At 39.9% G+C, this 25,481-nt stretch overlaps 1 protein-coding gene across 1 annotated transcript in view; it reads left to right on the top strand.

The window, feature by feature from the left end:
• The window catches only part of FSD2 (fibronectin type III and SPRY domain containing 2), a 58,261-nt gene extending 33,074 nt beyond the window's left edge, over positions 1 to 25,187 (top strand). The window contains exons 7-12 of the mRNA XM_027852257.1: positions 504 to 638; positions 5,615 to 5,768; positions 8,089 to 8,222; positions 14,001 to 14,133; positions 22,230 to 22,406; positions 24,935 to 25,187. Of these exons, the coding sequence (XP_027708058.1) occupies positions 504 to 638; positions 5,615 to 5,768; positions 8,089 to 8,222; positions 14,001 to 14,133; positions 22,230 to 22,406; positions 24,935 to 25,187 (986 nt within the window). The remainder of the gene's footprint in view (positions 1 to 503; positions 639 to 5,614; positions 5,769 to 8,088; positions 8,223 to 14,000; positions 14,134 to 22,229; positions 22,407 to 24,934) is intronic.
• Positions 25,188 to 25,481: the final 294 nt, after the last annotated feature.

Below are 25,481 nucleotides of genomic sequence, written 5' to 3'. Positions count from 1 at the left end.
TTTCTTTCTTTCTTTCTTTCTTTCTTTCTTTCTTTCTTTCTTTCTTTCTTTCTTTCTTTCTTTCTTTCTTTCTTTTTCTTTCTTCCTTCCTTCCTTCCCTCGTCCCTCTCTCTATGTCTTTCTTCCTTCCTTCCTTCCTTTCTCTCTCTCTCCCTTCCTTCTTTCCTTTCTTTCTCTCTCTCCCTTCTTTCCTCTCTTTCTTTTTTCTCTCTTCCTTCCTGCTTTCTTTTCTTTCTTTCTTTTTCTTCCTTCCTTTTTTTTTTTGGTCTTTATATCCCTTGTGCCTTACACTTTGTAGGTGCAAGTAAAGGTTTGCTGAATTGAATTGAATTATAAAACATCTTCGTTCTGAGAAGACTCCTTCATCAAAGGATGGCTGTGCTTTAAGGAGCTGCAGGGAGGGCTGTTTGCAGGATTTAAAGCAATGAAAAAATTCATGGACATTCTGCTCATTTCCATGTTTTATAAAAGAACTAAGGTCATGTTTCTTTTTTTCATTTCAGAGTTTTCAGTGAATGTCAAAGAATCACATTACTCTGTGGCCAACCTCGTGCCTAATACCCAATATGAATTTTGGGTCACAGCTTCGAATAGCACTGGCGTCAGCCCACTAAGCGAGCGAGCGGTGTATGTGACAGGTAATGTGTTCCACCGATGTCTGGAGAGCCAGGCCTCAGTACGTTTATTTAGAGAGACACAGATCTTGGCCAATGCAGTTTTATGTGCCATTCAGATGGATGGATTGTGTTTTTGAGATGAATGTTAGCATTTTCCTTTTGGACTTAACAGGTGTAATTACTATTATGATTGCCATGCTAAGAAATAAATTTTTTTAAAAATTAAGGCAGGACACAGTAGTGTGTTTGGAGGGTGGGGGTGGGGGTGAGGGAATGGCAGTGTAGAGATGTGTGATATACATTGGTCCCCAAACAGCAAGGATCTTAGAGTGGTTTGAAAATGAAAGAAAATCAGGAATGAGAATGGGAAAATCTCAGAGTGTCAGAAGAGGTTCATATAGCAGTAAAGAGGAGTGAGGATGGGATGAGAAAGGGCCTGCTGTGCCCAGAGGGTCTCACTTTTCATAGTGTATCAAACCCTCGTCCCAGTCTCATACCCGAGTAGCTATGATATAGTAGAAGGCCTTCTTATTCATGTCTAAATTGGATTCTGGCCTTTAGTTTGTTCATGTTGGATTAGAATTATAGATTTAGAAACAGAAGAAAGCTAAGGGTCATTGAATTTAAACCCTTCATTGTAAAGATGAGGAAAGTGACCTGCCCAAAGTGACCCATGCAGTAAGGGGCAGAGCCAGGAGTTTGCATCCAGCTCCTCTGATTCCAAACCATTGCTCTTTTTATAGTATCACTCTGCCTTCATGTAAAATGAGTGATTCAATAACTCACTTTTCAATCCAGCAATCATTTATTAAGTACCTACTCTGCTGAGGCAATCAATCAAAAAGGCTTTATTAAGAACCTACTGTGTGTTAGGCACTGGGGATAGGAGTACAAAGAACAAAAAAAAATCCCTACATGAAATAGTTCCAGTCTTAATGGAATTTACAGTCTTTTTTTTTTTTGGTGTGGAAACAAGACATGCAAAATACAGAATATTCATTTGACTCCCGGAGGTCACTAGCAACTGGGGTGATCTGGATGGTAGCACTTGAGGGAATTGGACTAGAAAGTCTCTGAGGTCCCTTCCAGTATGGAGGTTCTGTTCTAGGTCCCTTCCTTCCTCTTCCTTGCACTACTTACTTCATGAGGTTGTGGGAATGGCTTTAAAGATTCTGTGCCTCATAACCCTTTAAAGCACATTAGATAAATCAGGAAGTCATTGTTCTTGTCAGCATTACTCCGCACCTCTCCAGGGCACATATTCTCAGGAGAAACCCCACCAGACAACCTGTGTTCTCTTGTTTTCATTTATTGGCTATGAATTGAATTATGCTCCTGAGGTCTGGAGCATGCGGTAACTGCCACCAACACAGATGTCACCATGACCCACGCAGGCATGCTTCATAACACTATGAGGCAGCAAGTCAATAACGCAATTATTCTTTTACACTTTAACAACATAATTTCCCCCATTCAGAATAAATACAGGGGATTCTTAAAGTCTTAAGGCAGTTTTGAAGTTATTAAGACTTAGGACTTTGGGAACACCCTGCATACACTTTGATTACAAGACTATGGTGCCAAGGCTCATCTTTTTTTTTTCTTTCTGCTTTTTTTTTGTTTTGTTTTTGTTTTTGCTTTTTTTTTGGTGAGGCATTTGGGGTTAAGTGACTTGCCCAGAGTCACACAGCTAGTGAGTGTTATGTGTCTAAATCTGGATTTGAACTCAGGTCCTCCTGACTCCAGGGCCAGTGCTCTATCCACTGCACCACCTAGCTGCCCCTCAAGGCACATCTTTTGCTTCCCTATAGTTTAGTTCAGACTAGGGGACCAGTTAAGACTCCTGGGTTCTAATGTCACTTCTGCCGATAACTAATTGTATAATCTTGGGCAAGTCAAAGAACACTGGATTTGGACTGACAGGACCTGATTTTGAATCCCAGTGCTACCCCTGCCACCTCTGTGACCCTGGGCAATTCACTTGACCTCTCCAGGCTTTATTATCCTCATCTGTAAAATGGTAGTTGGACTAGATGACCTCAAAGGGCCCCTCTAAATTTATGATCCTATGCCCTCACTTTTTGGGGATTCAATTTCCCTATCTATAAAATGAGGAGGTTGAACAAGATGGTCTCCAAGGTTGCCTTCCATCATCTCTCCACCCCTCTCCACAGAAGACATTGCTTCATACTCTGCTGAGAGAATAGGGGCTAGACATCATGAGCTCCCCTTTAACCTGGTTTTATACTTCAGACCCACTCAGGACTATCTCCACTCCCCCCTCCTATGCTCCAGCCTCAGAGGAAGAGCTAAACTTTCTTGGTAATATCAACTGATCTACTTGTGCCCTTGATCCTTTTCCCTCCTTCTCCTCCACAAGTTTATCCCTTTCATCATGTCTAACCATCTTTATCCACTGACTCCCTCCCTACTCCCTCCATTCAACCAATCTCTCCCATCCTTCAAAACCTCCCTTTGATCTTGCCATTCTTTTAAACTGCTGTCCTTATGTGACTCCTCCCTTTCAGAGCCTTATTGCTAAAATAAGTCATTTAATCTGGTGCCTCACTTCTTAACTCCTTGCATTCTACTACTTTCTAACTCCACAACGGCTCTCATCAAGGATACCAGTAATCTCTTATTTGTGAAGAAATGGCTTTTTCTCAGTCTTCATCTTGCAATCAGTCAATGTCTTAAGTGCTTCCTATGTTCCAGGCACTATGTTAGACACCAGAGATAGAAATACAAAGTGAGACAATTGACCTTCTTGTCCTCCCTTACACCATTTGATTCTGGATTTCCAAGATATTGTTCTTTCCTGGTCCTCCTCCTACGTGTCTGACAGATTCTTCTCATTCTTCTTTGCTGGACCATCATCTGTGTCCAACCTCCTGTACATGTCCGTATTCCAGGCGTTATCCAGAACCTGCTTGTCTTCCTCTGATGCCCCTCTTTGATGCTCTTATCAGCTTCTGTGAATTCAATGATCATTTCTATGGAGATGACTCCCCAATCTACATGTCAAGCCTTCATGTCTTTCCTGACCTCAGAACTTACATCACCAGCTGCCTAAGAGACACTGACACATGTATATCCCATAGGCATCTGAAACTTGGCATGTCCAAAAAAGAACTTAATATTTTTCCCCCTTAAATGACTCTTTCCTCTAACGTCCCAATTTCTACTGAGGGCGCCAGCATAATTACAGTCATTCAGGTTTGCAACCTTAAAGACATATTTGACTCTTCATACTCTCTCACTCCATTCCACTCCCTCCCCGCCCCCATCCAATGATAACTGCCAGGTCTTATGGCTCCTGGGGCAGCTAGGTGGTGCAGTGGCTACTCATCTTCCTGAGTTCAAATCTGGCCTCAAACACTTACTAGCTGTGTGACTCTGGGCAAGTCACTTCACCCTGTTTGCTTCAGTTTCCTCATCTGTAAAATGAGCTGGAGAAGGACATGGAAGCATCTTTGTCAAGAAAACCCCAAATGAGGTCACAAGGAGTCAGACACAACTGAAACGAGTGGAAACAACAATATGGTTCCTACATCCTCAATGTCTGTAGAATCTACTCCCTTCTCTCCATTGAAGACGCCAGCCTTGCTCAGGCCTTCATTACCTCTTGCTTAGTCTACTGCCATAGATTCCTAATTGGTCTTCTTATGTAGTGTCTCCCCCTCTTCAGTCCATCTTCCACAAAACTGATATTCCTGAAAGGACAAGTCTGGCCATTCATGCCCATGGTCAAGAAGGTTCAGTTGCCTGTAATACAAAATACTAGATCCTCTGTCAATCACCTAAAAGGCTTCATAATCTTACTCCAATCTATCTCCTCAAAAGTATTTCTGTCCCTCATACATTCATGGACTCCAGCAAAACTGACCTACTTGCCGATCCCATTGTACAACATTCTATCTCCTGCCTCTGTGACAGACTGTTCCCCGTGCCTGGAATTCGGTCCTTCATTACCTCCATCTCCTGGAATCCCTAATTCCATTTAGGACTCAGCTCTGGTGCCACATCTTTTTCTGATGCCCCTCACCACATACACACACACACACACCACCTGAAATTACTTTGTATTTACTTAATCTATATTGAATTCCAGCCCTGGCATTTGATGTCTCTTAAATAAACAAAACCAAAACAATTTGCCTGATACTCCCTCCTTTGTTTCAATATTTGTTCTTTGGTCATGGAAAGGTGAGAAGCCTTTCTAGCTCCTTTCCCATCTTCTCTCCAGCAGTTTGCAGCTTAAAGTCCGTACAATATTGACTCTGAAAAGCATGGGACTTAGAGGCAAGAGATCTGGTTTCAGATTATAACCCTGGTGCTTATTAGCTCTGTGACCATGGGCAAGTCACTTAACTTCTCTGTTCCTCAGTTTTCTCATCTCTAAGAGATGATATTTGTGTTACCTACATGGGGGTATTGTGAGGCAAGCACTCTATAAGTCTTATGGCATACTAGTGGTATGAACTCTTTTTGTTATTAGATCATTTGATTGAAATATGGAAGGGACTCTGACCTAACAATCCCCATTGTACAGATGAGGGGACTGAATCCTAGAGAGGGAAAGGGATTTGCCCAAAGTCACACAGTAAAGAGTGAAGTCTGACTCCGAATCTGCCACTCATTATTTCACATAGATTCTCAAAGAATTTTCCTTGTATTCTTTTAATTGCAAAATACTTTGGGGAAAGGAGTGGGTTAGGGATGATTGCTCATGCTTACTTGCAGCTAAATATGAGATCAGAAGCAAATGAATCATAAGATTATCGATTTAGAGATAAAACCAACCCCTTAGAGATGAAAGAAGGGGTATAGAAAAACAAAGTGTGACTTTGCTTGCCAATGTTCTCACGGCTAGTTAAATGTCTGGGGTGGGAATTCTACCCTGATCATCCTGACTCCAAGTTCAATGCCCTGTCCACTGTATACCACATTGCCTCTCAAATGGTTTCCCGTCTGCTTTCTTTTCCCCTGCATCTTAGCTCCTTCACCTCCCATTATCAAAAGCAAAGAGATCCTAAGCTGTGAACATGCTGCCTTGGTGCGCTGGGAATCTGGAAACATGAATCCTGTGGACTCATACACTATTGAACTGTCTAAAGTAGACGATGAAGAACCGAGGAATGTTGTTACAGAGTGAGTCAATACAGGTCAATGCTATAGCTTGAGAATGCTCGATAATCACTTTTATATCATGCTCCCCAGGACAATGCTCCCCAGTCACATAGCATGTGAAATAGAGGTTGCCTGAAGAAAGAAAATTGGATTTTGAGGCAAGCAATATCTTTAATTTGGCCTTGCTTAGTTGTAGCAAAAAATGAAAGTTTAAACCCCTTCCAGGATGCAAAGATTCAGGGGAAATCAAAGGCTTTTTTCCCTATATATTCATCTTAAATATAAACCATATGTACACACTCATCTTTTTAAAAGATTCTAATCTTTCCAAATAATTTAGAATTTTACTTATTTACATTGGAAGATGGAGCAATGATGTCATTGGGGAAATGTGATGGAGGGTTAGTAATGGGGTAGATAAGAATTATGTGAAGCAAGTGATATTTTTCTTCATCTTTGCTGTCTATCTGTGAACATAGTTCAATTCCAGGGAAAGTACAGGTATACAGGCATGTAGGCCCAGATCAGAATAGACTTGGATTATCCCCATCCAAAAATTTCTAACCCACATGACTGGTTCAAACTCTTTCTAGAGCAGACCTCTGTGCTAATATTTTATTTTATTCTTGCTATTTGCAGAGTACAGGATTACTTACTTAGCCCTAAAGATTCAGCTAAAAATTAATTACAATAATCTTGTTAAAGTAACAGGATAGAAAATAAATCTATAATAATCATTTGAATTTACTACAAAATTCATCAGGAGATAGAAAATATATACCCAAATTAACTATAAAATGTATAAAATATCTAGAAGCCTACCTACTAATGTACCATCAAGTCTTGTCTGAATACAACTTCCAGATACTTTAAATAGAAAAAAAAAGACAAATAAAAGTATCGGTTGTTCATAATTGGGTCATACCAATATAATAGAAAATGACAGTACTTCCTAAATTGATTTATATATTTAGTCTCATGACAATCAAACTTTCAAAGAGTTATTTGTAGAACTAAACAAAATAATAACAAAATTGGGGAAATCATGAAAAAAGTAAGAATGAAAGGAATCTAACATGAAGTAAAGAAGGATGAAATGAGCAGAACCGAGAGAATGTTGTACACAGTAACAGCAATATTGTTCAAAGAATAACTATGAATGAATAAGTTATTCTGAGTATTACAAATACTCAAATCAACTAAAAAGGACCTATGAAGGATGATGCTATCCGCTTCTGGAGAAAGAACTGATAAATAGAATATATGTGTCAAACGGTGGCCTTCTCTAGCATAAGGTGGAGAAGAAAGGAGGGAGACAGTTCAGAACTTCAAATGTAACAAAAAAAATTTAAGAAAGAGAATGGAATCTAGCAGTACCAGATTTTAAATTCTGTTACAAAACTATAATCATTGAGATTATTTGATACAAGTTTTAAAAAAAAGAAAAATTGATCAATAAGTAAAACTGATTTTTTAAAAATTTGATCAAATTAGGCAAACAAACTCCAGAATTAATTGAACAAAGAATGGACCCTGAGGAGGTCCTAGAGTGGACTCCACAGAGAACGCTTAGAATTCAGGTTGGGCTTCAGGTTCCCTGAACACAGAACCCAGTCAGTGATAACTGGGGAACATTGACCCGAGGAAGACCTGGGGCTGCATCTGTTCTTCAAAGGGTTGTCTGATCTAGAGCTTCAGTCTTAGGTATGACCTCGAAATCAAATGAGTTCCATTGGGTGAGGAAATGGCTGTTCAAGTTAGTCAGTTGATAAGCATTTATTAAGTGTCTGCTGGGTACCAAGCACTGTGCTAAGCACTAAGTCAGTAAATTAACTTTCCTTTTGGACTAACAGCAGTTGAAACAAACAGAAATCTCAGAAATCCAGAAAACTGGGTGGTATAACACTTGATTCCTTCTGAACCAATTCAAATCGAGGGGTTTAATTCTCATTGTCAATCAATAATATTAAATGACTATATAATGTTTTAAAATTTACAACATGCTTTACATCCATTATCTCATTTAATAACCATGATGATGATAAGTATTGACATAGTTCCTTTGTCAATGCTAGCAAAGTGCTCTACACATGTCATCTCATTTAACAACTCTCCGAGTGAGGTAGGTACTACCCACAGGTGTTATCCCCATTTTAGAGATGAGGAGAATGAATCTTAGAGAAGTTAAATGACTTGCCCACAAGTCTATTATGTCTTACTGCCTGGCCATCAATAGTAGCAAATAATGTTATGTGCCCAATGTTACGTGAAATGTTTATCAAGTACTTTACTACTATCACGTATCATTATGTTTTGTTTCATCACTTTAATTTCTTTTTAGATCTATAGTAGGAATTCCTACCTGTGAATCTCTAATTCATCTGCAACCTGGAGAAAGCTACCTAGTCTATGTGAGAGCCATCAATGTGGGGGGCCCTAGTGAAAGAAGTGAGCCTGCTACTATCCGCACTACAGGTATTGTTTAAATTCACATTTTGCTATTGGGAGTAGAGCTTTTGGATGTTATGGTTAGAAGCAAGCAGCGATGATCTATCTATTCCTAACATCTTTAAGAGCTGAGATGAAGGGGTCTTTGATTCTGTTCTCAGCTGTCCCTCTCACTGTTTTTGTCCAGTAATGTTCTTGGACTATTCACCTACATAGTGGGTTAGTCATAGGAGAATGGTTTCAGGAAGTTGTCCCCTTCCCCTCCCTCTATTGCTAACCTCAGAAGGAACATGGCATAGTAGAAAGACCTGGGAATCAGACCTAAATGCCAGTCCCAGCTGTACCACTAACTAGTGATCATAGATGCGTGTATGGGGTGTGCTGGGCATGCTCTGGCAAACTCGAATGTGCCCGTGGCTCTCTTGCCACAGTGAAGTTGTCCGGGATCTGGATCCAACAGAGGTGGGGGCAGCTTCCTTGATATCTGCGGCCCCCAGTTGCTACAGCCGCCATTGCCACTGTTCTTGCTCCCATTCACTTCCCCTCCACTGCTTCTGTCAGGCTCTGGTTTGTGAGGAGTAAAGTGTATCTAGTGATTAGTGGCTCTGGAGCTCAGGTCAACACTCATGACAGTCTTCCAGATTTTTTCATGCTGCCTCACCTGCTCCGCTGGTACTTTTTGGCAAAGCTTGATTCTTATTTCCCCAACTTCTCTGTGCCCCCAAGAAACTTGTGCCCAGGAATCCCAACTGGGGCAGAAAACAAATTAATTAGTCCTTTATTTCCGCTTTATTCCTCTAGTCACCTTGTTTTCCGTGGCCTTGGGGCTCTGGTCCATATGGGAAAGAAAGGCAAAAATAAAATTTTAAACTTTAAAAGGATTCACCAGTCCTTGAGCTCAAATCCTGGCTCTTCTCAGCAAAGCAAGGAGCTGAGTCCCATTGGAAAGATGCCTTTAGAAGACAACACTAAAAAAGGTTGTTCTAGATTTAAGAGTAAGGACAAGGGTATGATTTAAAACTGACCCTGTGAAAAGTTCATATTTTAAAAGTAAAACTTGGTGGTTAATTAAAAATTTTTTAGTTGTGCTAGTTTCTTTAATTTGATGAATAAAAGTGATATGTTTTATGATGAACAGTTAGGATTCATCTTTAAAAAACAAAATTCCCTAAGTGCACTCCTTAATGAAATGTGCTAAACATGTTTATAAATGCAAGCTAGGGCAACTTACTTTTCTAAGCCTTAGTTTCCTCATTTGTCAACGAGGGGTTTCACAAGATGATCTCTCAAGTTCCTTCCAATTCTAATATTCTATGACTTTATGATTGTAAATTTACAATTATAATTTCCATACTAAAATAGACAAATCAGTGGGATCCTCACTGTTGAGTTGTTCTTTCAGATAAATTGGACAGATTAGAGTTTCATCATGCTCTTCCTGCATTGTTCAGATAACTATTTAGCCCATATATAAGAAATTGAACATTCCTATGGAACCTGTCGTATTTTTTTGAAGCATTTCCTAGAGAAGTGACCACTCGCTTTAGCAGAGAAAACAAGCAATCTATCCCAATGGCTTCTGGAGATATGAATTAACTTTTAGGAAGAGAACACTTGCATAACATTCATTCATTCAACAAATATTTATTGAGTAACATCATGTGCAAGATGATGATAAATGCTGAAGATACAAAGGTCGATACAGCACATTCACTAGCAACACAGATTCTTAGCTCAGTAAGAACAGAAATGGGCTCTATGTGATCTTGTATCTATCTCCCTATTCCCTCAAGACCTTGCATTTAATTGGCCAATATAACAAAGTCGACAGAGTGCTGCCCTTAGAGTTAAGAAATCCTGGGTTTGAATCTCACCTCTGATACTTACTGGTTGTATATTTCCAGACAAATCATTGAATGGCTCAAAGCCTCAGTTTCATCAGCAGTAAAATGGGGATAATAACAGCATTAGGTAACAACTCACAGAGTTGTGATGATCAAATGTATGTAAACTGTCTTGAAAACTTTAAGCTTTAAAGAAAACTTTAACTTCAGGTTAAAAAAAAAAACAAACCCAATCCTTTAAGTGTCTACTATGTGCCAAGCATGGCGGTGAGTGAATACATAAATATACCTGTTGAAGGAGTGGGTTATATCAACAACAGATGCCTATCAGCTTAAAAGGTTCAGTTTCTCAACAACAAAAAAATTACTGGCAATAAAAAGCCAAGAGAAAAATAAAAAGTTTCCTGGAAGTACATTTACTACTGACCAAAGCTGTCCAAAAACAACATGTGAAAAACTGTTTCTGATTTTATCTACATAATACTCCTATAAAGTAGTTAAGGAAAAGCCGTTATCTTTATTCTGCATTTGAGAAAATGAATGCCAAGGAGATGAAATTGTATCTCACATCATGACAAGTCAAGAAGGGAGTGGAGGGTTGGATATGTCTCCACTCCAGACCTGCGTCCTAATTGAGATATTGTAGCATATTAAACATAAAAAAATTATATTAAGTCATGAGTGAAGAGTCAACCAAAAAAACAAAACAAAAAAAAAACCCCAAAGCTCTGGATTAAAAGTTTTCTGGAAGAGACCAGAAAGAATGCAGGATCATGTGGGAAGGGGAGTCAACCACAGCTGTCATTTAACAGATAAAGACAGAGGTTCAAAGAGAGTAAGTGACTTGCGCAAATCACCTGGGTTGTAAGTAGGAGGGCCAGGATTCAACCTCAGGTGCCCTGACTCAAATCTTGCCTCTTTTCACCTCATCAAAGAGCAAATGATCCAACCCTTCTGTTTTTTTATTCAGAAGACTTGGCTTCTGTGGGCAAATGGCGGAACTTCTTTTAAACCTGGTTCTTTTATCTGCATAATGAAGATTAATAATACTTGTACTTCTGACCTCAAAGAGTTGCTGTGGGGGGCAGCTAGGTGGCGAAGTGGATAGAGCACCGGCCCTGAAGTCAGGAGGACCTGAGTTCAAATGCTGCCTCAGACCAAACACTTGACACTTACTAGCTGTGTGACCCTGGGCAAGTCACTTAACCCCAATTGCCTAAAAATTAAAAAATAAAATAAAAAAAAGAGTCCTTTCTGAAAGAGTTGCTGTGACAATTGTATAAGATAATAGATGTGAAAGTGGCTTGAAAGCATTGTATGATATAGAAGAAATATATACAATGACTACAATGGATAAATGAAGATAATACAAAAAGACAGAATTTTAGTCAAGTATGGTAGTCAATGATGGTTCCTGGTAATTGAAATATACTCCCTTCCTTTTTATTAAGAAACGGCCAACCAGGAGTGGAAAGTTAAATGAGCTGACAATTGCAATCACTATACACTTGGATGGTTTTGCTTAGCTGTTTCTTTTTTTTAAGTGCAGGTCTTACATCAGGCTTGTTTATTGAGAAATGACAGTAGGTCCAAATAAAAATGTCAATAAAAAGAAAACATTAAATATTATATATAAATTTTCATATATCTGTTTTCATATCAAAGTTAGAGACCCTTAGTCTTTACTGCTTATGCAGAGAGGGAAAAATCAATCATGAGTCACACAAAAGTAAAAAGCAATTTGATTAAAGATGATTTTTTGAGAAGGAAATATAGAATGTTCAACTCATTTGGTTTCAAAATTAGGAACAAAGAATATAAAATTGTATTCAATGAATATAATGAAAATACTTCAGTTCTGTATTGTATCTAGTTAAGGGAGAGAGGCAGAGTTTAGACAAGGAGAGGGAGTTAAGGGACAAGAAGGAAAAGGAAAAGACAAAAGGGAAAATGAAACTGAGATGGAGGGTGGAGGGAGAAAGAGGAACATTAGAGAATAGCAAAGATTGGAGAAAGAAACATGGGCACCAAAGTGAAAAAGGAGGAGGAGAGACAGAATGGGAGAAGAACTATGGAGGAGAGTAATGGAGACAGATTCAGAGAGAATGAAACAGATTCAGTAGTTCTGAGATGAGGATGTAAGTCATATTAGGGTTTTTATCACACCCTATGGTTCACTTGGACTGTGAACATCAGATTATGTTCTTGCTTAAACTGATTCCTGCCAAGTGTAGATGAACTTTTCAAGAGTCAGTTCCTTAACCACAACTATTTACTGATTCTTGGCTCTTAATTAGTCCTTACTCAAAAGAGACTGGCCATGGAATTATAATTCCTTCTTGTTGTAGCTCTGGGTTGCTAGAGCAATGTGTGTGTGTGTGTGTGTGTGTGTGTGTGTGCGTGTACACATACATTATATAATGTATATACATATAATGTGTATATATAACATCCTAAATATACACATATAGATACACATACATATCATATATATCTACATCCTATATATACTATACATATATATACATGTACTATCTGAGCAGATTCATTCTAGAGAAAAGTATCCTACATATATAATATACACACATATATATACATATACATAGCCTATGTTCATATATATATATATATATATATATATATATATATATATATATATATCTATCTCCAAATACATACATCCTAGATCTAGGTGGGGAACCCATGGCCTCTGAATAAAGGGCTGTACTTGAGGACGTAGAAGGCCACATGTGGCCTCGAGGCCACAAGTGCCCCACCCTTGTGACCCTAGACCTAGACCCGTGTATATTCTATTCACAGACATATATATGTATATAGGATACTCTGCTGCAGAATGAATCTGCTCAGACAGCCGCCATCTTCCTTCCCACATTCTCTTCCTGTGACCTTAGCCATTATTTGTCTATCCTGTTCTCAAGTTTTAGAAGGCAGGCTTTGGAGATGGGCTCCCTGTACCTTCTGCTATCCCCTTTCCTCACCCTCCCCTATAAAACAATCCATTACTATCTGTACCTTTGACATCTGATTGCTTTACACTTTTATTTTTTAAGTGTTAAATGAAACAGACTTTTCTATTATTCAAGTCATTTCAACACGTATTTATTGGGCACCTGCTTCGTCCAGGGATGTGCAGGTGCTTCAGGGGATGTGAAGGATGAGACAGAGTCTACTGCCCTTACAGATGGGACTCTAGAAGGGAAGATAAGTACACAAATGAAATGTGATGAGTGAAAACAGCAATGAGTTTGGTTCCAATTCCAGCACTGTCACTTATTCTCTCTGTGACTTAGGACAAGTCACTTGTCCTCTCTGGGCTTCATCTGTAAAAAAAAAAAAAAAAAAAAAAGTAGAGTCTGCACAGATGCCCTCAAAGGTCCCTTCCAGCTCTTGCTGAAGTTGTTCAAGTGGACAGAGCTCTGGACTAGAAGTTAGGAGGCCTGGGTTCTACCCATGATTCTGCCACTAATTTGATGTGCAGCTTGAAACAAGTCACTTGATTATGCTGTGCTTATCTGTAAAATGGAGTCTGGCAGCTGTAGAGGGAAGAATGGATTGAACATTCTTCAAGGTCTCTTCTAGTGCTGACATTTTATGAGTTTGTGATTCCAGACTCATTATAGTGAATATATAATTAAATTTAGAACCTCTCAGGGCTGCCTGTGAAAAAACATGCAATACATGATGATAGCTGTTCTGGAAATGGAGTCAGAGGATGGCGGCAGGGTTGAATCTCAGCTCATCTACTTTCTCTCTATGTGACATTGGACAAGTGGCTTCCTCTCTCTAGGCCTTAGATTCATCATCTGTAAAATGAAAGGATTGAGCTACATGGCCCTCTATGGACCCTTCCACCTCTAAATTTGATTTTTGGACTTTGCATCAATGATATGCTCTGTTGGCTACAATTCACATACTTGCCATGTGTTCTTCCCTTCCTTAGGTACCTACTTCCACCTTAATAAGGATACCAGCCATCCTTTGCTGTCCATTTCAGAAGACGGGTTTACAATTGTGCGTGGTAAAGGAGAAAGCTCAACAAGGGAGACCCGTGATAGTGACACCAGGTTTTCTAGGTACTTAATCTGTAGTAATCTCAAATTTTCATAGGGAAGTGTCATGGAGCAGAGACAATGTTGGTCTGGGATGGAATCAGGAAGGGCTTGTGTTTAAATCTCAGCTCTAGGCTGGAACCTGAGCCAATAGCTTTACTTTTCCTAGTCTTCAGTTTTCCTATCTGTAAAATGAGCATCCCTGCCTCACAGGGTTAATAAGGGGAAAGTGCTTTGCAAATCTTGAAATGCTATAGAAATATAAGCTATTACAAGATAAGACTTGCCAGGCTTATTCCACTTATCTTATTCCACTGTGTCTCTCTTCCAGATCTTAAGCCAATAGTTTCCCCATAAACAATAAAAATAACATTAAATTGCTTAATTCCTGAGCCATTCTTAGGGAACATAAAGTCCTGAAACGTTATCCCAGTGGGTAACATCCTACACTGGGACAGCATTAATTGTGAGGAGTGGAGATAAAATCTGCCTCTGGAATTTCCACCCATTCATTTCTCCTAATTCTACCCTCTGGGGTCAAGGAGAATAAATGTAATCCCTCTTATAAACTTTCAGTGATTAAGCTTGGCGCTAAAGAAGATAAGAAAGAAGGTCCTTCTTCATTTTCCTTTAGGAAGATTCACTTTTGATTGTTTTGCGGTGGTAATTCCTTCCATTTTCATTGTTTGTGGTGACCGTATATACTGTTCTCCTGGTTCTGCTTGCTTCATTTTGCGTCAGTGCACAGAAATTTTCCACAGGGCAGGAACTGCTTCACTTTTGACTTCTCATGAGTAGCATGCCTGGGACAGTGGGCAATGAATAAATGCCTGTTGATTGAGTAATGGGTTCATCACAACAGCATCATGTGCTCCCTTTTGTGGGTACAGATGGCTACAGAGGGCCAGAGACAACCACAGCCCAGCACACTCGTAGTGGATAAAGCATAAAGCTGGGAGTTACAAGACTATACCATAGACTATAAACAAATCACTTAAATTCTCAATTGTCATCAGTCTCTCCCGGTGGGAAACTCCAAAGTGGCCATCACTCTTTCCATCTATATAGATACTAAGGAGATATCCTCAGGCTTATGGAGGTGTTGAGAGGCCTAATTAGATAATGCTTGTAAAGTGACTGGGGCACCTGGGGAAAAGGTTTTTCATAAAACAATGAGGTGCTCCTTCATGATGGGTGAATCAGGGGACAGTGAACTTTTTCTGGACCTTTATGGGCCCAAACAACTTAGGCCTGATGAAATGCCCCAGAAAACATTTTGAGAAGAAAAAAGACGGTACCCAAATGTGACTCATTCCATTAAAATTATCGGGGAAGGGACTAATGGGAGCTCAGTCTTCCTAACGGTCCTTTAGCGGTTCCTGACCTGTCTCTGCAGGTGCAAAGTGAGGAGGATCTGTTCTGAAGCTGAGCTCTAGATGAACTCTTCTTTCAAGCCAGGTGGGCTGTCAGGCTGAAAATACATACAGAGCCCAAATAACTGCTTCACTACATCAAAGTCAACCATTGCACGTTATTTTTTTTTTTCTAATGTAACTTTAATCAACCATACATTTAGGCCTCAAGTCATTCGGCTCTAAGCCCCAGATCAAAATGGCACTAATAGTTAAGCAACTACAATAATAATAGTTCATATTTATATAGTGTTTTGAAGTGTACATTATTTCATTTGGCCCTCACCATAAATAACCCTCTGAGACTGGTGCTATTATCTCCATTTTATCATCAACCAACCACATCTACTTAAGCACTTGTTCTGTGCCGTGCACTGTGTCAAGCACTGGGGATATGATGACAAAGCATGAACCAGCCCCAGATCTCAGGGAACCTACATTCTATCAGGGGAGACAGCATGAATATTTAGAATAAATACAAAATAAAATCAAGGTAGTTAAAGTTAAAGTAATTCAGGAGAGAAGACACTAGCAGTTGGAGATGGAGGAAGGGGTCAGGAAAGGCTCTATGTAGAAGTTGGTGCTTGACCTGAGTCTTAAAAGGAGTGAAGGATTTTGGGGAATCTCAATCTTACACATGAGGAAACTGAGGCTCAGAAAGGTTTTGTGACTTACCTAATAAAGTGTCTAAGAAGGGATTCAAAACCAGGACTTCCTGACTTTGAATCTAGTAGTCTATCTCCTATATTGCAGGAAAGGCTTTGTGCTGTTGTTGTTGTTGAGCTGTGTCTTACTCTTTGTGACCTCATGGACTATAGCAGTCCACGGGATTTTCTTGGCAAAGATACTACAGTGGTTTCCTTCTCCAGCAGATCCAGTGGATCCTTTTGTCAGGCAATCAGAGGTTAAGTGGCTTGTCCAGGACCGTACAGCTAGGAAATGGCTGAGGCTGGATTTGAACTCAAATCTTCCTGACTCCGGGCCCAGTGCTCTATCCTCTGAGCTACCAGCTGACTCAGGAAAGCCTTGGTCATATGCTTATATTTCACACGTGAGTTTTCTTAAATTTACAAAGATGTACTATCAAGTACATTGAAAGTTCTTCACAACCTGGCCCCTAACATATTACTCCCATCTTAGCACTCTATAATGCAGACATATTGGCCTGCTCATTGTCCTTCACACAAGACTCCATCTTCTGTCTCCAATATCTTTCATGCTTGGAATGGTGTCTCTCCTAATCTCTGCCTTTTAGAATTCCTGACCTCCTTAAGATTCAGCTCAAGTACCACCTCTTCCAGGAGGTTTTTCCTGGTCCCTCCAGTCGTTAGTGCCTTCTCCTCTGAAGCTACCTTACATCTACTCTGGATGTATCTTGTATGTACATGCATACACTGTCTGCCCCATTACAGTAAGCTCCTTGAGGGTACAGACTGGCTTTTGACTGGCACACAGTAATGAATGCTTATTGATTGATGTTGATAACTCAATTCAGAAAGCACTTACTTAAAGCTTACTGTGAACAAAGCATTAAAGTACCCATTGGAAATACCAGCACATAAAGAAAAACAGCCCCTGTCCTCAAAGAGTTTATATTCTATTAGAGGGTAGGGATAGAGACTAGTTCTGTGATTTCATTGGTATAGGGAACTCCCAAGTTCTCATTGTAAATATCCAGCTGCTTATGGGACATCTTGAAGTGGATGTTCCATATGTATTTCAAACTCAATATGTGTAAAACAGAAGTTAACTTTCCTGTACCCTCTTCTCCCCCCCCCCCAAAAAAATCCTCATTCCAAACTTCCTTATCACTGTTGAGGGCAGCACCATCTTCCTAGTCACCCAGGTTAAGGCTGACAAGTGACTTGTTTATAGTGAGCATTTAATAAGTGCATTCTGAATTGAATTATCAGGTGAGGAAACTCCCTCTGCCATGCAAGTTGACACCTTCTCTGCAAGTTCTTAACTAACCTAGCTTACTGAGAAGTAAAGAGATTTGCCCAGGGTCACACATCCAGTATGTGTCAGAAGCAGGGCTTTAGCCTAGCCTTGGTTCTCCGGACTCTCAGACCAGTTCTCCATCCCACTATGTACACCATTTAAGCCTATAAATAAATTTGAGATAATTTGAGTAGGAATAGGGCAGTAATCGTAGGAAAGGATCAGGAAAGACTTCCTGTAGGAGGTAGCACCTGAGTTAAGCCTTGACCAAAGCCAAGAATGCTGAGAAATGGAGGTGTGGAGTATATTCCAGACGTCGGGGATAGACAGCTTGGACAAAGATGTAGAGGCTGGAAAAAGAATGTAAAATTCAGGATAAAGCATTTAGGCCAGAGTATATGAAAGGGAGTAATCAGTATGGAAATGTGGGCTGAATGAAACCAGTCTGTGAAGGGCTTTTAATGCTAAACTGAGGAATTTAAATTAAGCTTCACGATCCCCCAAATGCTGGTCTTTTAATTATCCTCTAATTCCCCTTCCATGGAAGGGACTGTGGACAGGAATGAGAAAATTCTTTTAGAGAGAAGTCTCAATCAGAAAATGCTGCCTCTGAGTTCTCTGCAAATCTCTGGGATTCTTTCATTCTTATCTTCAAGCCCATAGATACTGCCCTTTCCACTTCTGGGCCCTGGAGAATCTCAAGTCTGTTCTTAATTTTCAGTGTTGAGGTTGGGCTGCCATATGTCACTTTGGGAGCCAAGATGGAGGTGGAGAGAATGATGGAAGAAATCTCAGATCTGGTGCCATTGCTCCAGAGTCAGCAACCAACCAGTTAGCATCTTAATGGACCACTTATTTTGTGGAAGGCACTGTGTTAGGTGCTATTCCAGATGCAAAGAAGCATTAGGTATGAATCCTGCCTTCAAGCAGCTGAGATGGGAGGATCATCTAGACACAAATGAAAAATTAACAATACGGTAACGAAGTACCACATGACAAATGATGAAACTACAGGAGAGCAGGGAGGGAAGGATTACTGCAGGGTAAAGTGGCAAGGGTTCATGGAGATGTTACTTTAATAAAACAATAACTTGTGTTATTGGCTAAGTGCTAAGTGCTTTACAAATATTATCTCATTTCTTCTTCCAACAACTCTGGGGCATGGGTGCTATTATTATCCTCATTTTAGAGTTGTGGAAAAAAGGGAAAGTAAATAAGTGACTTGCCCAAGGTCATAAAGCTAGTACTAAGTGGCTGAGACAGAATTTGAACTCATATCTTCCTGACTCCAGGCCCAGTATCACTGCACCACCCAGCTGCCTCTAGATACTTCTGGAACTGGGCCTTGAAGGATGATTAGGATTTGGATACATAAAGAATACTTGAGGTGGGGGGTGGGAGGGGCAGGGAAGTGAGCAAAGGTAGTGAGAAAAATATGCAGCATCTTTTTGAGACAGACACTGGCTAAAGATGAAGGTTTCATATTGGGAAGTAGTAGGAGATCAAATTGGAAGGGTAAACAGGGACCAGATTAGAGAAGATCTTCAGTACCAGGATATCAAGTTTAGGTTTTTATTCTGTAGGCAGAGGGGAAACAATGAACGTTTCTGAGCAGATGACTGATATGAGTGGTATTTTGTTTTAAAGTTTTATTGGTATTCAAAGCAATTTCCAGATATACTCCTCCACCTACCCCCTGAGTGGGATTTTATAAAGATTAAACTGACAGCAATGTGCGGGATGGATTGGGAGGGGGATAGATGAGTCATGGAGACTAGTGAATAATATAGTGGGATATTACTGTGCCTCAAGAAATGATAAAGGGGACAGTTTGGAGACACTTAGGAAGATATGTATGAAATCACATACAGTAAAGTGAGAAGAACCATGAGAACAAGTTATATGATAATAACACTGGAAAGATAAGCGACTTGGAGAGATCTGAGAACCCTGACCAGTGCCCAGCCATGATTCCAGAGCACTGATAAGGAAGCATGCTACCCACTGCCTGGCCGAGAGGTGATAGGTTCAAAATGTAGAAGACATACGTTTTTGTATACAGCCAGTGGAGGAATTTTTTTCTGTTCACTTGACCCTGCATATTTGTTAGAAGGGTTTTGTTTTTCTTTTTTAAATTTGAGGAGAAAGGGATATAAGAGGGAGATCAATCAATCAATCACTTGTGCCTCGAACATGCCAGGCACTGTGGTAAGCAATGGGAGTACGAAATGAGGCAAAAAGACAGTTCCTGTCCTCAAAGAATTTACAGTCTAATGGGGGAAATCTAATAGGGAAGAGATAATAAGTACTTACTAGTTGAAAAAAAGTTAAAATAAGGAGACTATCGTAATAATCTAGATAGGAAGTGGTAAGAAATCTTACTATGGAAGAGTCAAAAGCATGTCATAACTGATTGAATGTGTGTAGAAGGGAGCAGGAGGTGACATGAGACAGTGGAGGGAGAGGAATGGCTGGGTGAATGGGAGAATGAATGGCATCCTAGACAAATGTGGAGAGGTCAGTAAGAGGAGCTTTTTGAGGAAGAGAGTGGGAAGGATGAAGGCTTTCCCAGGCCCTTGGAAACCCTGTTCAACTGCCCTGCTAACTAGAAGTGTTGACACCTCTGGAGATGTCTGCAGGACTGTGAAAGCAGTGAACTCACCGAGGTAAAGAGGTGTATGTTTTTGAAGGCAGTGGAGCTCACTGCCTTACAAAGTTTAGCCTGGGCAATCAGAAAGTGAGAATTTCAAGAGTGGGTGGAGAGGCTCAATGACTCCAGTTGAATTAGGAACTTTGACAGCTTCTAAATTAGATCTTGGATAGTGTAGGAGGCTTCTGGAGAGTCAGTGCAGCAGAAATACTGGCAATGATGTGCTTTGATAGATGTTTAATTTTCAACGAAGACACTCTTCTGCCAACTCCCCTATCTTTATAGGACAAGACACAAGTCTAATGCTTTGTATATATGTAAAGAATCTAAGGTCATTTCTGAAGGTTTGCATTGGCATTGTACTGCCTCGGATCACCTATGCTACCAAACATCACCAGTGACTTTTGAGTCTTTTCTTATTCTAAATGCTCTTTCCTGACACTCCTACCTATTTCAGTCTTGCTATCCTGTGGCTTTTCCCTGTGATTGCTTTGAAAAATTGCCACCTTGATAATGAGGTCTGCCTGCACAGCTGTGACCGAGGTACTCTGTGTTCCGTTCCCTCCCCTCCACGCTGCGGGGCTTTCCACTGAGGCACCAGTTCTTATTAGTCTGTGCCACTGATTCTATGTGGAGTGAATTACCCCCCATTATAGCCATTTCTATCATAGCAATTAGCTTAACAGTCCTCCACACTGGCTTTGCATTTTATGCTCTGGAAAATTATATTTCGTCTGCAAGCTTCAACGTATGTGGTTGCCTTTCTCCTTTTTCATTTTGTGAGCTGTCAACATTCCCTTTCCCACTTGTGACCTACAATTTTAACTTTAGCCAAGTTCTTGTCTTCATAACTCTAAATACCACAGTGATTTTTTTTTTCTAATAAACAATCACCTCCTTCTTTGGTGTATTTCTTGTCCCTTTCTTCTCCTTAATTACCATCACAGTAATCTTACTTTTCTCATCTTCAGAAGAACTGAAGAAGTTATTGAATTGTTTTGAGAGAATCACACTCAGAAAGATGAACTAAATGGTAATAGGGCCTGTGAGAGCGTACCAGTCAAGTGGCATGGATACCCACAAATCTGCCTGCAGTGACTCACGCTGTAGACTAACACCACTACTTGTTTTACCAGTGGTAACACAGTACTATAATGAAGCAGTGGGTCATAGGAGATAGTTCGTTGGAGTCAGGGAGATGCAGGTTTGAATTCTGTTGCCTACCTAATAACTGCATGACCCTGATTAATGTGAGCCTATTTCCCCGTATCTAAAATGGGGATAATAGCAGCACTTACCTCACTAGGAAGGCTTGAAGTGTATAAAGTGCTGTACAAACATTAGATATTTTTCTACTTGGCTGAACATAAAACTCTTCTACCCCCAAATCCCTCAGGGGATAAAGTTCCAAATCCTTTGCATGGCCTTTGAGGGCTTCTGTTAATCTGGCCTCAGCCTACTTCTCCAGCCTTCTCTTTCACCCCTCCTCATAAGCCTGCATCATAGCCCAGAAGGACTGCTTGCTATCCCATCTTTGCTCAGATGATTCTCACTCCTCCTCCTACCACCCCTGCCTCTCAAAGTCATATCTGCTCTTCAAAAGCTTAGATGATACTTCTCCACAAGACCTTTCCTGAATCCCCCACTATGCTTCATGCAAAGTGTGTAATCTCTTATGACACTTGGAAAGTGTGCTTTGTACACTCTGCTGATATGTGGACCTGTCTCTTCTACTAGATTTTAAGTTCCATGAAAGCACGATCCATGTCTCATTCATCTTTGTAGACTTCACAGCACCTAAAACAGTGTCTTGCTTGGCTGGTATGTGACAAAAATTGAGAGGCAGTATAGGTAGAATATGGTATTAGGAAGGACTAGGTTCAAAGCTTGCTTTGGACACTAATGGTGTGACCACAAGTCATTTAATAGCTCAGAGCCTCAGTTTTCCCATCTGTAAAATGGGGAGATTAGCAGTACCTACCTCTAAAGGTTAACGTAAGGATCAAAAGTGTTTTGCAGATCCTATGGGATGAATGTAAATGCAAGTTATTACTACTATAAACATTTGTTGAATCATGAATTAATGAAAACTAATACCTCTATATTACAAAAATTAGATGTGTTGCTGTTATGGGAAGCCTGATACCTATTAAAGGATGGCATTACTGGGAGGTGGAGGTGGTTGAACAGATGGACTACAAAGTTGGTGTAGCATCTGAAGATATCAACAGACAAGGGGACCTTGGGGCAGACAGCTCTTCCTGGTGCATGAGTCACACTTTTATATCATCAAGGTAAAGTAAAACCTCCACTTCCCAAGGATTAACATTGCCCTCTAAAGGACTTCTAATTAGCAACAGTGAATGTCAAAAAAACAGCTTAGACATAAGACCATGGTTCCACGATGTTTCATGACCTTCATGCTCTCTCTCTTGCTGTGTATCCTGAGGCCCAAACAAGGAAAAAAAAAAAAAGATTCTTGGAAATTGCTTACCCGTTCAGAAAGGATCTGATTTACCATCTAAGCTCCACTTTGTGTTAAGAACATGCATAATTTAATTCCCTCCCTCTTAGTAACATAGGGGGGAAGTTTATACTATGGTTCTCTTTGATTTGTGGTTAGGGAGAGACATTTCTTTCCTTAGACATTCCAGTTCAGCGTCACAGAACTTCAACAAAACAGCCTGGGCAAATTCCCATGGTGCAGAATTTCCAACAGGGAAAAGCATTCTTGCACCCTTCCTCCACTTCTAAAATTGTAAGGAAAAAAAAAAAAGGACAGCTTCATTTGACCATCAGGAAAATGTCTAATTGCCTTTCTAAGTAGTCTGACCTTGCCTGGGACCTCACTGGCTTTATGAGGCTCCTGTTCCTATCTGCATCGTTCCCACAAATTGTTACTTTTCATTACTCTCCAAGGGATTAGTGTTAAAACTTTAATTGCATCTTTTGTCCAAGCAGATAGGATAAGCTTTAAATTTGCCCCATAAAACATATTCAAGTATAGAGCTGAATTTTTTACTGCATCAGAAATCCAATTTGAGTGTTCTAAGGATTACTGTGCCCAGAGCCAGATTACAAAAAGTATCTCCAGAAAAGAGATTGAAAACAACAGAATGGTAGGCAGGAACACTTGACTCTTTAGAATAGATAACAACAGCACTTAAATCTGAATGGTAAAGCCTCATTAAATCAGATTTCTAGACTTCTGCTTTTGTATCTGGGCCAAAGGTGACCTTGGCTCAAATCCAGGAAGGAGGGGTCTGCTGAGTGTTGAACCTGATCAACAGACCCCTCAGCAATTGCTCTAGACTAAACAACTTTCCAGCTTCTACTTTCTAGCTTTTAAATTAGCATCACTGATCCTTGCTATCTGGTTAACTCAGCTGGTCAGGGCAATATTTTAGAAATCTTTTTCCACACAACACGCCTCTCAAGTTTTGAATTTTCCATCACACACCAAGGGAGGTAGAGGATCCTCTTAAAAGTCCATTGTAAGGATGTGTATGTTGGCAGATGAGGGGGGAGGGACAATGGCACAAAAAATGACATTTTTTTAAAGTCCCTATTTTTTATAGAAGAGGAAACAGACCAAGGGACGTTATGCAATAACCTCTCATCATAACTGAATTTCTAAGTAATTAAAGTTGAAACATGGGATACAAAAGGCTAAATTTAATGCCTATATTGAACCTGTTCTCCTGACAGTGGATCAGGAGTATGGTTGTTAGGTGAAAAAATTAGAATAAAAAAATAGGGAGGACAAACAGAAAGGCAGGGGCAGGGTTGAAATGCAGAAATGAGAAATGGGAGGCAGCATAGTACAGGGGAAAGAGGACTGACTCTGGAGTCCAAAGACCTGGGTTAGAATCCTGACTTCGCAGTTCAGTGACTTAACTCTAAATGCAGCCCTCTTCCCACTCCATCACGATGCCTCTCACTGGAGAGATTTCTTAGCGTCCCACAACATCTTGCCTTTCCCAGGAGAGCTGCTACATTGCCAGGTGTAAGGAAGGTAGCAGTGTCTGGGCCAGGAGTTTAATTCTAGGTACTGCTGCTACTTTCACTAATGAGTTATCATCATTCCCACGACCTAGTCATTTAGCTCCTTGGAACTGCTCTGTTTAGAAAATGAAAAGCTTAACACAAGGAAGCAGGCTAGTCTGCTGTGACACCAGCAAGATGTCTGAAAGGTGAACCAAGTAATTTCAATTCAATCACTGGGAACCAGTGGGTTAGAGCACACAGGTCAAGTTATTCACTCATCTGGATATTGAGCCAAACAAAGATCAAGACTTTTCTGTAAAATAAAGGGTGCTAGAGATGGGGGCAAATCACCTCTCTAGAAATAAAATTTCCTATTTCTTTGGACAGATTAACTCCCCTTTAAACCAAGATACCTAATTATATTGTTAAGCACCACTGTTTGTCCTTAAACTATCATGATCTTAATTTTTAATTTCCTTTATTACAAAGCATACTTTCCCACCCAAATACTGTAATTCAAGTTCCTTATATTTATGTTTTATCACCTTCCTACAGTAATTTTAATGTAAAATGAGTTTCAAGAAAACACTATATTGAGTTTCTTAGGTAGAGTGATTTGCCCAGCACAGACAAATTTGAAATTAGTCTCTTGAGTCAAGTGCTAAGAGAAGACACAGCTTGGAAAATACATGGTTTTGGAAACAACAAATTACTTTGGTATTCATTTAACGAAGGAAATGTCATAAAAATGTTAATAAAATCAGGAATATAAAATGTTATGTGCAATAGCAAAGCCACGAGTTTTGTGAAGCTTTATTTGTTTTCAAATTTTCAGGCATAAATATGAATTTCTGCACAACGGGGTTACTCCAGAGATCCAGATTACAGTTCCCCCAAAGAAGATTGGAATCCTACTTGACTATGACAGCCATAGGTTATCTTTTTTTAACGTGGATATTGCACAGCATCTTTATACATTTAGCTCTCCGCTTCAACATTTTGTGCAACCCTGTTTTTCTTTAGAAAAGCCTGGATTGTTAAGAGTTTGTAATGGAATTTCAATGCCAAAGTTTGCCACAGTCTTCTAGACTAGATTGGTGTCTAATGGCAGGTTCTATTCTAGGGAAAAAAAATGTGAAGTTGGTAAAAAATGGTCCTTGATGCTCCCTCCCCCCCAATTTCTTTTGTTTCCTTTTTTCCCCCCCTTTGCTTCCTAGCCTCCACCCTCAAGACTCTAAGTGCAGCTGTACTCATGCTGGTCAGGTCTCTCCAGCTAGATGGAATAAAAGGATCTGATGTAGCCATTTTTGTTAAAGTATTAAAAAACTTAATGTATTACTCATACAGTCAAAGTTAGAGCTGAAAAGGATCTTAGGGAAACT

The sequence above is a fragment of the Vombatus ursinus genome, unplaced genomic scaffold (genome assembly GCF_900497805.2).
Source record: "Vombatus ursinus unplaced genomic scaffold, bare-nosed wombat genome assembly UNPS02009205.1, whole genome shotgun sequence".
NCBI classification, from domain to species: Eukaryota; Metazoa; Chordata; class Mammalia; order Diprotodontia; family Vombatidae; genus Vombatus; species Vombatus ursinus.
The sequence above is the reverse complement of the archived record's forward strand: the minus strand, read 5'-3'. Positions and strand labels throughout refer to the sequence as shown.